At 43.7% G+C, this 15,442-nt stretch overlaps 1 protein-coding gene across 1 annotated transcript; it reads right to left on the bottom strand.

Moving 5' to 3' along the window:
• Nucleotides 1-961: 961 nt before the first annotated feature.
• Nucleotides 962-15,177, bottom strand: ATP6V0C (ATPase H+ transporting V0 subunit c). Its single transcript, XM_069983973.1, has 3 exons — nt 14,808-15,177; nt 4,780-4,963; nt 962-1,973 (listed from the first exon to the last, which is right to left on the bottom strand). The coding sequence occupies exons 1-3, from the start codon at nt 14,890-14,892 to the stop codon at nt 1,769-1,771; spliced, it is 474 nt and encodes a 157-aa protein (XP_069840074.1). The 5' UTR covers nt 14,893-15,177; the 3' UTR covers nt 962-1,768.
• Nucleotides 15,178-15,442: the final 265 nt, after the last annotated feature.

The raw sequence follows: 15,442 nt of genomic DNA, 5'->3' as shown, positions 1-15,442 counted from the left end.
TTAAAGTTCTGCTATTGTACGGCCGTGTTATTTCAATAGCATGGAGCTTTACCTCATAACTTATGATGGGTGTTCTGACAGTTCAGTCTGCCTATAGACTGTATATAAAGAATGTGGCCTAAGACTCAAACTTAACACTTGCTCGAGAATTCCACCAATTTGCCCACAACAACAAATCACAGCTCAGCTTTCACTTCTCAGACTACTCTGGTAAAATTAAGACCAAGCTAGGATTTGTGGGCCATTACCCAAGATATCATGAATAAGGTTACCAAGATCTCACTTGCCTCTACAGCATACCATAAGGCAGCATTCAAACATAAAATAGGGGCACAATACTGCATTTTGCACCCAATGTGAGGTATAGGTAGGCAGCCTCATGCATACAATGTGCTCCTGCCCAAAGTTTGAACTTGTATGCCTTTCTGGGGATGTGCAGGACCTCCCAGCTACTGACACTGAAGCTTGCTATAGCTCAGACACCATACTCTGCTAGAAAATGCCACAATGGTCAGATGCACAATACACATTAGGGGAGATTTATCAAACATGGTGTAAAGTGAAACTGGCTCAGTCGCCCCTAGCAACCAATCAGATTCCACCTTTCATTTTCCAAAGAGTCTGATGAACGAAAGGTGGAATCTGATTGGTTGCTAGGGGCAACTGAGCCAGTTTCACTTTACAACATGTTTGATAAATCTCCCCAATAGTTTTTTGTATAAAAAAGGGTTAGGTGTGCAGTTTTTGTTATGTTGTAAATTCTCAAAAATGTATGCAATAAAAAAATGCCTGGAATGATCACAAAATAGGAGTAGTTACTGGGACAAGCCAGCTTCAGCATAATAAAAGCTACATTAGAGACCAAGAGATGTTTCTTGAGTGATCCAGTTTAGACTGAGGTTCTTTATTGTCCATTTTCATGCAGTTAACCCTCACAAGGATCAGTGAATAAAGTGACAGCTTTCGTGTATTGAGATGTTTTATTTGGAAATGTGTAACTGATGCCCAGCAGCGGGTGCATCTTTACCATACGTCAAGGTTTTGCTTTTAAAATATTATTCTGGTCACCAGTTAACACGGACGGGAATCATTTTTTTTTGTTTCTTCTTGTATTAAAACAAAAGAACTAGAACAAAATATATATATATTAGACCTCACTCCAATGTCAGAACAGTACAGCAATCTCGAACCAAATTACATCCAGGGAATTCTCAGCACTTACAAGGAAACCCCACACAGATATACAGCTAAAGATTAAATATATATGCAGCAAAGGGAAAGGGGTCTGGGAAGAGTTACAAGAGGAAAGAAACAGCTGGCTCTCAGTTTAAAGTATGAACAATGAAGAATTTCTGTATTTATAAATAAAACATTGAATGAAATAGGGAAATTACAGTCTAGATCATTTTTACATGGTACCTTTGTTAGGAAACATCCAGAGTCGATATGGGAGGCAAGAAAAAAAATAAAATTTAAACACTGCACGCAGAAGGGGCGGTTGTTGGGTGAGGATTGTGGAAGTGATGCCTGCTTTCTGCCCACGACACTGGCATCAGGACCCCATGTTGCCCTGAAGTCCTCTTGATGAATATAGCTAGAGGGTTACACACAACAGTCACTAACTTACAATTGCGCAGTTACAGGGGATAGAAGGGAGGAGAAACTACTGAATCAGGGCGGGTGAAGGATGACTGTACACATGAGATAAAACCATTATTTGTAAGTGGCGATTTCTGGAACGTCAAGGAAGGAGGGGGAAATTTCTTCTTTATTTTGTGGACAGAATAAGGGCCACGATCAGACCGTAAAGACCCAAGACTTCAGCGAAAATGAGGATCAGGATCATGCCTACAAATAGTCGAGGCTGTTGTGCTGTACCCCGCACTCCTGCATCTCCAACAATGCCAATGGCAAACCCGGCAGCAAGACCACTCAGTCCTACGCTCAAGCCGGCACCTAGTTGTAAGAAGCTCCTAAAAAGAAAAAAAAAAAGTTAGAGTGAGAAGTGTTTTCTATTTAAAGCTTAGTCTAGTGACTGCACATTAATGTTACATTCTAAGTGGTCCTGATCAACTTTGCCATTTAACGTACAGCTTTGTAAGGGAAAAAATAAAACCAAAATATATTAAGCTGTACACTTGTCTTCCTTGCTCCTCTGCTGCTAGCACAAGCAGAGCCTCACTCTTATTGAGCACTTCCAGGTCTGTAGATGTGATTATGCCCGCTGTGGCTTCACGGAGCACTACACTGGCACATTAGCATAGCAATCCGTGCCGCAAATTGTGGTCTGCATTACAACAGGTCCTATTTTTTGGTGTAATCACAGCTCCTCTTCCTTTTCACCAAAGCTGAAAGCGGAGCTGTGATTGGTTGCTGTGGGCAATATACACCTGTGCATATTTTACACCCTTTAGATTTCCCCTAGTGTCATTCAGGATGCACAATAATCCCCTGCACACTGTTCAGTCTGTAAAATGTCACTGGCATACAATGTTCAACACGTTCCTGTGTAGCTGCATTGGGAAATATCATGCAGTACGCTACTGAACTGACACTGATGGTAACCCTGGCTATTCAGAAGCTCACAGAACTATAATGCAGCTACTCTGTCACATGGATGCTTTAGTCGGACTAGTCTATGAAGTGTGGCCGGACTGAAAATGGCTGTGTGCAAGGGACCTAACTGCAGCACTGTTCCCCAAGCTACAACTCCTCCGTGACAGAGGTTCTCAGACCTTTAGGCTGTCCTCCAGACTCCCTATAGTATAACTCCTTGGCTGTACAGTTTAAGCAGATGTCTGAATAGGTCAGTCAACAGCAGTTTCTGTGATGTATGTTTTACATTTGATTTTTACAGACAGTTCTAGGGCACAACTTTAGGCCCCGTTGTAAGGCAAGTCTAACCAACATTCATACACTGTGCTAATGCTGCAGCCTCTGGGGGGAGAGGGGGAGGAGGAGAGTCTCTTTGCTATAGTCTGTACAACTGACAGATTAGGTGTTGAGACTTTAGTATAGTTTGAATACCCTTATATTTTCAGGTCCCATCATGTGACAGACTAAGACGCAGCACTTTTTTCCCAGCTTCTTCTCTGGGGCACTCAGTCAGAGGCTTGTCATGTCCCATACATCACAAGACATTGCTGCAGATTTGTTCATTCTGCAGATTTGTTCATTCTGACTCCCAACTCCCAAAATGAGACACGGCAAGTGACAAACTCCCTAGCATCCGTAACTGGTTTGTCTGCTTTAATGCCATCTGATGCAGCACCATGGCCACTGTGTTCAGGAATTCGAGTAAAATTACAACCCCCTCCATTTTATGGCATGTTAGAGCAAGTGAAGGTAGACTAAAGCTTTTTTTTTTTTTTTTTTTTTTTTTACATAGACCAATTACTGGGCATGTGTGTTCACAGTAAGTGGCCCAGAGATAAGCTGGGAAACGTGCAGGCACTTATTTGTCAGCTGATTGGATCATTTGTGCGGCCACTTACATTGCTGTTGACCGCACATTGCCCTGTGTGAACAGCTGATGTGCAGCCAACAGTGGAATTTTTCGAAGCCACAAGATTGAGCCTTGTGACAGCTCAGGAAACGAGCACTGAGTGGAGATCGGCACCCATGTGCAGCCTCTTGGTCTGTGGCGTTACTCATTGTTTGGTGCGTTTAATGGATTTCTCTGTAGTGCTGCCGTGTTATACTGAAGCCAACAGATCGGCTGATATGTAATGTGCGATATGTAATGTGCGATTTGTGTACTAGTGTCTAGCAGTTCCTGGTCTCCCACTCATTAATATAAGCACATTTATGGGATCAAGGGAAGATACTATTGGCTGAGTTAGGAGTCACCAGCACATTAGGCATACTGCAGGTTTGATATGTTTATAGTCAATGACCAATACGTGCTATACAATCAGCATGTAACATTGCTTTATACCCCGAGCTCAGCCAATAATCTAATTAGACCACATTGGGGGGGGGGGGGGGGGGGAATGGGGGAGACACCCTTTATAGTAGCTTTGACGTTTCTGTATTGTCTAAGAGTGGCTACAGACTAGTGTCATTTTTCAGGCTGAAGCATATTGTAATCTGATTTCTGGTGCATTAATTTAGGAGGAGCTTCTTGCTCACACCCAATGATTGGTTAACCGGCCAGGGGAGAGGACAGAGGGGTGAAGTCAGATTACACTGTGCTGTAGCCCAGAATACCCCTTTAAACCCTCTTAACTGCCCCACATTAACATACTAGGCAGGGCAAGGGGTGCATGGATCGGGCTCAGGAGCCAAGCCTGCTGCTATCAGCTGATTCTACTGTCAGTCATTTAACTCTAATGCTGCGTTTACACAGACAGATTTATCTGACAAATTTTGGAAGCCAAAGCCAGGAATGGATTTGAAAAGAGAATAGATCCCAGTCTTTCCTTTATGACCTGATCCCTGTTTATATTCTGTTCCTGGTTTGGGCTTCAAAGATCTGTCAGATAAATCTGTCTGTGTAAACGCACCATAAGTAAGACGTGTCAAACTGCGGCCCTCCAGCTGTTTTTAAACTACAATTCCCTTCATGCCTGGACAGCCAAACCTAAAGCTTTGGCTGTCCAGGCATGATGGGACTTGTAGTTTTGCAACAGCTGGGGGGCCTGAGTTTGACATACCTGCTCTAAGTACTGCAATCAGACGTTTGATCAGCAATCATAGCGTGGAGATCAGCTAACATGGCACCTGGACGCAAAATAGTTCTATTGTGCTGCGTAAAAACCACAGACACCCACAACTTACTTGTATAATGTGATTGTTGATGTTAAGGAATTTGCAATAAGCACTGCAACTACCAGTCCATAAATGGCAATGATACCAGCCATGACCACAGGAATGATTGATTTCATGATCAGCTCAGGCCGCATGACGGACATTGCTGCAATTCCTGTGCCACTCTTCGCTGTGCCATAGGCAGCTCCCAATGCTGTGAGAAGACAAAAAAAAAAAAAAGTTAGCGCAAGAAATAGCACAAGTTGTATATATGACAATAGCACAAACTGGGTCAATCTCAAGCAACAGTGCCATTTTTTTTTTAGTACAGAGCCATAGCTATGCAGTCTTGAGGACTACAACTGTCAATTACAAAAAGAAAAACAAAAAACACACACTACAATTTAGGGTACAAACACACACGGCATATATGCTGCATATTTACTGCTGCGATACGCAGCAGATTAGATCTAAATAACTGAACACAGCATCAAATCTGCACCATCAAATCTGCTGCGTATCTGCTGCGCATACGCTGTGTGTGTTTGTACCCTTAATAGTGTAGGCCTAGTCTTAAAGGCGTCCTTGTGCGATTCCCTGTCTCCCATGGAATTCAATCTAACTTCTTTCCATGTGGTCATGCTTTAGATATCAGTGAGAGCTTTAAAAGAAGTGTGGGGAAAATTTTTAAGTATTGTCCCCCCAAAAGTTAAACAAATTACCAATATGCACTTATTACGAAAACGCACATAAGGGGGAGATTTATGAAACGGTGTAAATATACGACTGGTGTAAATTGCCCACTGCAACCAATCACCACAGCTCTTGTTTTACTCTACCAGAGCTGAAAGCTGAGCTGTGATTGGTTGCTGTGGGCAGTTTACACCCTTTCATAAATCTCCCCCCGAGTGGTTTTTTTATCCCCTGCACTTACTACTGCATCAAGGCTTCACTTCCTGGATAACATGGTGATGTCACGACCCGACTACCAGAGCTGTGCGGGCTGTGGCTGCTGGAGAGTATAATGGCAGGGGGACACTGAGCATCCCCCCTGCCATCATCCTCTCCAGCAGCTACAGCCCGCACAGCTCTGGGAGTCGGGCATGACATCACCATGTTATCAAGGAAGTTAAGCATTGATGCAGTAGTAAGTGCAGGGAAAAAAGGCACTTTATAAGCATTTCCCGTAATGAATATATTGGTGAGTTAAATAACTATTGGGAGGCAATACTATGCTTTAATAAATTTTCACAGGACTTCTCCTTTAACATCCCCCTAGGGTGCTAGAAATGGGTAAGACTACTATATTGCGAACTATGCAGACCAACACACAGAAGCTGGGAACTGATCACATGGTGGACAGTTTCTTTATGAATGACCTAAACTGAGGACGAGATACTACAGAGCAGCTTCAAAGAATTATACTTGTCACATGACAGCAACATGACCATTTATCTCACATGACTTACACAAGTAGCTGCTGCAAAACAGTAATTTCCTCTCATCCAGATTTCATGACTAGGCAGTAATTCAGATTCTCTGAACATAATGATTATGTAACAGCAGAAATTACACAAGCCTCCCCTCTAACCAACCCTAAAGTCTGTAGAGTGCCAACATAAGGCTGGTTAAAGAGATATACCCACCTTAAACTTAGAAGGGGGCATACATCATTTGTAGCAATTGTGTTTTGAGCCAGAAGCGGACCCCTTGAAAGGAAACCAGCCACCACATTTTTCAGCTTTTTTAAATTTATAAAAGGCATGCAGGGAAGGATGATTACAGTCTTTGTGGTGGTAGATGAAGCTACAAAGTGGCCAAAAAGTTAGTTTTAAAACTGCCGGGGCTGTATGCAAATTACTTCTAAGTAGTCATCTTGGTGGAGACTATTTATTCATGTTATCATCCCTCTGTATTGACAGCCAAAAAGTCTGCTGCATCGCTACAAACGCTCATACCTAAAAAAGGGTGACTGCAACCAAAGGCCGTGACTGGATAAGAGGAAGCCTCCACCCCGATGACTACTTAGAAGTAATTAGAATACAGCCCGGGCAGTTTAAAGTCCTTGTTATAGTAGATATGACAAAAAAAACAAAAAAAAAACAAAACACGACGACATATGGTGACATGGTTCCCTTTAAACCCATCACCATTAGGTGCAACAGAGCAAAAGTAGCTCCAGGGAAAACTGAAAGACAGCTTGTGGACAAGTGGAATATTCACTGAAATCCACTCGATAACCATGTACTATAATCTTCACTGGGAATCCAAGCTGTAGGTTTATACCAAGGAGTATATTAGCCCCGTTACACAATGGTAATCGTTGGCCACAGCTGCATCAAAGTAAATCGCAGCTCAGGTTGTTACATGCACTGCCATTACCCCTCTAAATAAAAAAAACTGACCATTAGAGATGAGCAAACCTGGAGCATGCTCGAGTCGATCCGAACCCGAACTTTCGGCATTTGATTAGCGGTGGCTGCTGAACTTTGATAAAGCCCTAAGGCTATGTGGAAAACATGGATATAGTCATTGGCTCTATCCATGTTATCCAGACAACCTTAGAGCTTTATCCAAGTTCTGCAGCCCCCGCTAATCAAATGCCGAACGTTCGGGTTCAGATACTCTCGAACCCGCTTCGCTTATCTCTACTGACCATATATTACTTTAAATGAAAAGCCTCGATCACCACTAACATTTCTTAGCTAGTACAATGGAAAAGTCTGGCTACGGGGACACTGATAAAAATGGCTACCTAGAATTTTATCAATTCCTGTTCAGAAACTGCAAGCTTGACAAATTCTCTCATGCAAGGAAATACCAAACATGGCTGACAGAATCACAGACGTGCCAGAAGTAGTTTACGAAAAGTGAATCCTATGCATAGACTCAAAGAAAACTGCATCCCCTAAACACAATTGTCTGCACTTAAAAGCCCACCCCGGGGAGAATGGTGAATTAGACCATGTAATGTAAGCCACAGTCATATCTGATAAAGTGGAGATTCTGCAAGAAATCTTTACATGAAGGTCACCCAACTCTATGAGGCACAACTGCTGTTCAAGTGCTGCTCTAGTTCTGGTGGGTGCAAATACTGCATGATTTTCTATTCATCTGCATGGGCACCACAATTTATCCTGGACATAACCCTGGATATAGCATTCCAGATGATAGGCAATTGTTTACTAGCTCCAAAATTTCACAGCACCTTGTCCACCACAGCAGCTCTGTATAAACACATGCTCATCTGAGCCAGTGCTGCAGTGTAAAGCATGGTAGAGAAATAAAGCAGTAATGAGACAGGATTTACGTTTCAGATTGTTATGTATAGGCAAGAAGCCTAAGGTAAAGTCTCATCTATTTCTGAGGGAGTCTGGGTACTTTTAGATGGGTAGACCCATGCCCAATACTAGAGCTAATCTAGAAGCTCAGCAGTCTTTTATGCATCTCAATGATTGCTGAATATCGCCAGAACAGTGACCAGATCTCCCCTATGGCACTTTATAGCTGGCTTCATTGTTCTTTGTACTTCTCTCTTTATAAAGAGGCAACACTGCACTTGCCATGCACAATAAAAGCCGTCCAAGTCTGTCACACTCTACCAATTTAAAAGTCATGTGAATTCCTCAGCTTACAGCATTTGATCTTCCATGTACAGAGCAGATCACATGCCAGCCCAGACAGCTCCTATAAGTGCAACCTATCATAACTTATGAAATCTAATTGCTAGTTGTTTTTTTTTGTTTGTTTTAAAAAGCTAAACTCATGATTTCCTCAATATTGGTGCAGTTCTATTTAAATAGTGTGCTGAACAATGCTTGTCAACTACAGCATCAGTCTCAGAAAAATGGAAACAATGAAAAAATGAGCTCTGCAGAAAAGCCACAACATGAGTGCACATGTGACAAGGATTACTAATAGGAGAAGTGTAAAGATGGAGATGTTCTGAAAAGCTACGGATTGCACACAGCAAGTTTTGGAAATAGTTTGCCTTTGGAAAATTGCTATAAAAAAAAACAAACAAACAATACTATATAGACAAGTTGTTCCAAGATATTCCCCATAAAACCATGGCTGCACAGAGGCATGTATTACTGGGATCTTACAAGTGTACAAGCTATAGCATAGCACGTATTGGCATTAATACAGTTGAGCTTGCCCTCCACATATCTATGGGGTGATAAATGAACGTGCATAGACATTGAGTCAAAGGTGAATGAGATCTTCCCCACTATAAGCATGTTTGTAAAAAATGCAGAATACTGTGCCCCAATGCCATTCATTGTTCAGTACACAAGGTGAAATGAATAAGGCCACCCGGCTTTAAAGGGGTGGTTTACCTTAAAAGGAAGTGTCCACAAAAGATGGAGTCCATTTGAAAGGAAATAGACACTTCTGATCTTCCTGAGGGTATGTGCACACTACAGAGTAGGTGAGGAAGTTCAAGCGGAGTCCATGCAACTGGTTCCGCCTGAAGTTCTGTGCCTGTCCTATTAACTCATCTGATTTCTCAATTCGGCCAAAGAATTGAAATGCGAGAAACCACATTGAATCAATAGGACAAGCGGAACACTCTTGAAATTACTCAAGGTTTCTGTAGCGTGCACATACCCCAATATGGTGCTCTAGACCTTGGCAGAAACACATTGCTGATTTGGCTCAATTCACACAGGCAATATCTTTATCTCCTAGATCCACGTGTCCTGGACTCACGCTACATTAGTACTTCGTTTGGACCAAGTGGATACTACTTCTATTCCCTATACATATCAGTAGCTAAACTGGTGTTTTCATGAGTCCTATTATATTATGGTCTGTAACATTGATTAATACACATGCAGAATCCATCTTACATTTATATATGAAGCCCTTGTGCTCTGTAAACCCTATAGTGGACTTGCATTTTGTGTCACATCTTAACACTATAGTGTGTTCATGAATACAGGAGATTGTACAAGTTATTTACAAGTTATATTCAAGGTCATCAACTCTTCATTGTGATGCAGAAGGATACTAGAAGAATCCAGTGTGACCCAAAACTTATTTACTCCCAGCAGTCACCCTGTTGTAAGTATCAACATCTACCTGTACATTGTCTTAACCTTGGAAGTATGCATAGTTAGGTCACTAAAGGCTTTCCCGAGACTGTCACTCATTTGTAAGTTAGGCCATCAGACCACCATCCGTCATCTGACTGAGGAGGCTACAGAGCTCTGGCAAGTACCGCATCAGCCGGTGACTGCATGACATTACAGCTCTGTCCTATTCATATAAATGGGGCTGAGCTAAGGAGCTGTTGGACTCATCACACCCCTATTTTGTAGGTGTCTGGTAAAAGTACATGTGTGAATTCATAACTCTAGGGATCCTCAACCTGTGGCAGAACTAAAACACCAAGCATGCCCTGTAGACCTGCAGCCCTCTAATAGGTCTATATTTTTATACGTATATACACCCCTATTTACCTAACAAATGGGTATCTGGTTAAGGGCCTGTTCACACTAAGCAAATTTGGTGGAATCCCAGCTGCCTCAGTCAAACAGTGTCTATGGGAGGGCTTGTGCACCTCTGCTCAAATTGACATGTCAATTCTTTGAGCGGAGAGCCCTCCCATAGACACACTGTTTAACACTGAGGCAGGCGTGCAAACAGGCCCTTACAGAGTGTTTAGTAACACATTGTAGATGTTGGCCTACTGACCCAGCTATCCACCTATCAATTCTGTAACATTAAGATTTGGATTATGGATGTGAGGTGCCAACGCAAACACCAGGTTTTCACACCATGTAGCTATATTAACAGGTTTACGCTGGCACCAATACAACCACCCAACTTTAGGCAAGTGCAGAGCACAAAGTGCAGCTGCTGAACAGGAAAACCGGCAGATACACAAGATCACAGTCCCTGAGCCCGAATGTCTTGTTTGCAAAGTGATTGTTATGTGCAGAAGCCATATTTTTTTCCCCATAGGTTTCTCCTACCAGGAGTTTCCCATTCACATTGCTGTAGGGATGAGCCAGTGGCTGGTGTATGGTGGTGGTAGTGGCCAGATGACCACATCACCATAACCCCATTCATTACATTTGGCTGCTGCTAAGCAGAACGTTTTACAACAGCTACAGCCATCTTACAATGAAGCGAGTCTGTTTAGGAATAAATGAGGATTCACACCAAATTGAACACATCTACATCCCAATCTGCCATGTTTTTCATAAAGCACAGAGAGATTCTAACTACTTCAAAGGAAAACCTGATCAAAGCGTCACTTCCAGAATCTGGTTTATGTGTCTCTTCTACAATCTCACTGTTGCTCTTTCCACTGTGGGAAAACAAGATGCACTGACAGGTAAAGCACGCACCCAGAATCTTCAGAGCGGTGACCAGATGATATCAGTTCTATTACTGTTACGCTTGAGAGGCCCCTCAGTTGTACACAACTACTTTTCACTCTTCAAGGGACAGGACTAAAGCTAAGCCCAGTACTACACAGGGACTTCCTTTTCCTTACTTTTCTGCCCAGTCACAACAGCACCTACTGCTTCCTGCTATGCTACAACAGTGTTTGTGAAAGCACACCAGCCTTTACAGGCTACTACTGTGATCTAGGATGATTTACAGTACACTAATATGGAGACAAAATCTGCCCATTATCAGACCCAAGCTAGCAAACATTGTACAGTCATGGGCAAGGCTGCTGTGGCTCCCTGACCAAAATGCACTGTGTTACCATGACAACATGCATTTTGGGGCAAACAAAAACTAGATCACCCTTTGAATTATGGCAAAACATTTACAAGGAAGCACCCCATACAAAGGCTAAAATATGTGAATTGGTGAGCTGTGGTATCATCGGGATGTCAAACAGCAAAACTAGGTGGGTGGGCCAATAAATAAAATCAATGGTTTGTTCAAAAAAAGCCATACCACATCTGCCTATAGGTTATGGGTGGTAATGCAACCCATTAACAGTGAAGCCAGGATGCAACACCAGGCAACCCATGACACGTATAGGCAATGCTTCTCAGGGCCCTATTCCACAGGACGATCATTAAGATAATTAAAATTATTTGAATCCAAGCGATAATCGTTCTGTTGAATAGCAGTTAACGATTAACGACCAAATGAGAAATCGTTGATCATTTAATAAGACCTAGACCTATTTTTATCGTTGAAGACGTTCGCAGTAGTGACGATTGCAATAACGACGACAAGAGGACCGGAAGGACGATCATAAGTAACGATCATCATTCCATCTAAATGGGTGAACGATTTCAGGTCTTTCGTAATAGCGGTCGTTTGGATCGTTTATAGTTAACAATTATGTGATCGATAATAGTCCCGTGGAATAGGGCCTTATTTTTCTACTTTCACAGCTCCACTGCCTTTATACAGTGAACATTAGGGACTGGCTTCTAAACTGTTCTCAAAGACATCCCTACAACAAGGACAGAACCATCAGCAGAGTTTGATTTCTATGAATTTCACTTCCCATGAAAGGATGCTACAAGATCACGCGGCTTTCATTTCCCATTTTAGCCAAAAGTACACGATTGCATCAATTGTGCCGAAACGAGAAGGCTGTGTGCGATGGCTGAGGTTAAGGATGTAGCAGGCACACACTTCACAATAAGTCTCACCCACATCCATTTGCAGAGTGTTAATGTGAGCAGTATCAGGGGGAAGGAGGGATGTGATCACACCATCTGTCAGCAGAAAGAACCTAGGATTTCATACCTTCACCAATAAGCAGTGAAGAGTCTACAGCAGCTTAAAGCACAGCAAGGACCAGTCCAAAAATAGATCAGAGTCTACAAAACAATCCATCTCCCACAATGATCTAGAGAAGGTAGAACCTGAGACGGCTTTGCTGATTCTGCGCTATCGTCCTGAAGGTCACATGCCGACAGCCACAGGGAGGTCTGCAGGGCCCAGCATCCCTACCAGCATCTAACGGGGGAGCGGCACCATTTTATCCCTTACACAGAGGCTCGGAGATACAGTTCTTTTAAAGGGATCAGTAAAGCAGAAATACGTGACCTTGATGTGACAGTAACCTGCTCAAGCTATATAACAGTCCAAAGGTGGATCCGTATCCTCAATACGTCTTGTGATCACATCTCGGCTGCCATTATATTATGAGGCCTTACACAATACATCAGTAGCAGATCAGGTCATGGTGACCAGACCACGGCACAAAGCAACCATTCTCCACACATCAGCAACCTAGCCCTGACCACAAACCCAGCAACTCCCAAACAATATAAGCACATTCTGTTTATTATAATTGCACATATATCAATACAGTCACGACAGCCGTATTCTCACTGAGTATCAAAGACTATCACTGGTGCATGCAAGTCCTTGAGTCATCCTCTTCTTTCAGGCTGGTAATAGCTGCCATTTAGCAGAGGGAACCTGTCATGTGGAACACATCAGGCTGTTATACAGGAAGAGCAGACAGATATACAGACCAGATGGAAAATCTCATCTGAACTATTAATTCATTCATTTAAATCTACGCTCATTCAAGGCTTAGGAGTCTGGTGGGCGGTCCTACTTGGTGACAAATCGCTCTATACACAGTGATACACAAGTAGGACTGCCCACTGGACTCCTAAGCACGTGATATGGAAATACTGAGAAGTCTACCAAATCTTTTTTGTACTCATATGGTGCATTGTCATTGAGACAGGTTTATACATTTAAACAGCTAAGCTGGATTTCATCCAATATCCATCCCCAATAACCCTATTAGGGGAAAATCACCCATCGTGCTTTATTTCTAAACCAAAAACCTATCAAAGCAAGATGAAAAGAGAAAGGGAGGCATTTGCATACAACTCAGGATTGTGGGAAAGCTGGGTTTGGACCAATATGGCCCTTATTACAGCTGCTGTAGGCCCATTTCTGATTTCGACCCGATTCTTACAGAGAACCTGCATCACTGCGTGAGACAGGTGTCCAAATCTGGGCCCTCCAGCTATTGCAGAACTACAACTCCCATGATGCCTGGACAGCTGAAGCTTTGGTTGGGAATTCTAGTTTTGCAAGAGCTGGAGGGCCGTGAGTTTGACACCTCTGCATTAGTACATAACAGGAGACTGGAGAAAAAATAAAATAAAAAAATAGGTTGCATGCAGGCACTGTCAGAAGCATCAAAGCTGCAATAGCCATGGTCACCCGGCCATCGCAGGAACTGATAGGCACAAAAACAAATGCACGTTAGGCCCTTTATATATCAACAAAGACAGCAAGAGTATCAGGGAGGCCATAGCTGTGTAAGAGATACAACGTGCGGGTGGATAAGAGATGGATGTGACGACATGACACCACCACAGAAGACCACCCCCATGCCCAGAATAGATTTAGTGCTATTGATTCAGTCCACCATACTCTTTGCTATATACTAGATATGAGACAATAGAGATATAAGGGAAGTACAGTAAGGGATCTTATTCTGGGTGTAGTTCCTGATCGCTCACATGATGCAAGGTATCAGCATACAGAGCTCTGCAGGATGACAATATACACTGCTGCACACTGTCACAACACTAATGTAATAAGAAAGAGGTGTTCTTTAGAAGAGAAGCCATTGCCACCCTCCCCCCTGCAAGGCTGTGAGTCCAGATGACTAGTGCCACCGACCCCTCCCCACCAAGTCGTTCTTCTTCCCTCCGCAGTCATGTGACCGCTCAGCAGCTGCTGGAATCACCCGAGTGACGTCACTGCGCCCGGCTCCCCCAGCACTCGGGTCAATCATGTCCCCCAGATCTAATTAGGTGAATGAGATGCGTCACGACAGCGGAGGGAGCCGAACCGGCTCGGCTGTGAAAGCCGGAAATTACCGAAGTGTGACCAAGGGAGGAGCGGGGAGACTGGTGAGGCGAGGATGATGGAAAGATGGCTGGATGGAGCCGGTCACATGACAGGGAGAGAAGGAGCCCGTGCATAGATCCATCTCTATACAGTAATTATATATATATATATATCTCACATACAGCCACACATCCCATCCCGTATATGAATGACATGACAGACACACAGGGATATGGCCTCACCGCTGAACACCATGGCTGACGAGGCACCCATCACCGCGAAGAAGGCGGAATACTCGGGAGCGGAGCCGGTTTCTGTGCTGGACATGGCTGCGGCTTAGAAGACGTCTCCTCCGACCGTGACAGAACACGACAAAACCTCCGCCAAATAAAAGGAGGGGGAGCGAAGAGAAGCCGAGGAGGGAAAAGAGGGAACTGCTGGAGACACGGAGCTACGGGAGGAAGGAAGGAGGGGAGCGGGGCTACGGGCGGCTCCTGTCACACCGAGGCTGCGGCTCTCACACTGGAGGAGCTCAGGCGCCGCTCACTGCTCTAAATACTTCACCGCAGCACAAAATGGCGTCCGGCAGCGCATCACGTGACGCGGCGCTTCCCTAGGCTCCTGCTTCTCCTCGATCCCGCCCAGTGCTGGGCTGAACCATTTCACCTCAGAGGGGGTAACATCCTGCCTTATTGTCCTTCCCTCAAAAATACGTAGTTTATGAATAAAAAATGTGACGCGTCTTAACAGTTAATCTATAGTGTGGTGTATTTGTTCTATAAACGAGTCCAGTGTTGGTGTTCCCTATGGCTGTGCGCAGTTGGTACGCGCCGAGCTGGGTGTAGCGCAAGGACAGGTGCGTCAGGGAGCGCTCACT

Source organism: Dendropsophus ebraccatus, chromosome 9 (assembly GCF_027789765.1).
Source record: "Dendropsophus ebraccatus isolate aDenEbr1 chromosome 9, aDenEbr1.pat, whole genome shotgun sequence".
NCBI lineage: Eukaryota > Metazoa > Chordata > Amphibia > Anura > Hylidae > Dendropsophus > Dendropsophus ebraccatus.
This window is presented reverse-complemented; position numbering and strand designations above follow the sequence as displayed.

Coding starts and splice junctions, on each gene's coding strand:
- ATP6V0C (XM_069983973.1), bottom strand. CDS start 14,892: ATGTCCAGCACAGAAACCGGCTCCGCTCCCGAGTATTCCGCCTTCTTC. Junction 4,964..14,807: donor GTCAGCCATGGTGTTCAGCG/GTGAGGCCATAT, acceptor GTCTTCTCACAG/CATTGGGAGCTGCCTATGGC. Junction 1,974..4,779: donor TCAACAATCACATTATACAA/GTAAGTTGTGGG, acceptor TTTTCTTTTTAG/GAGCTTCTTACAACTAGGTG.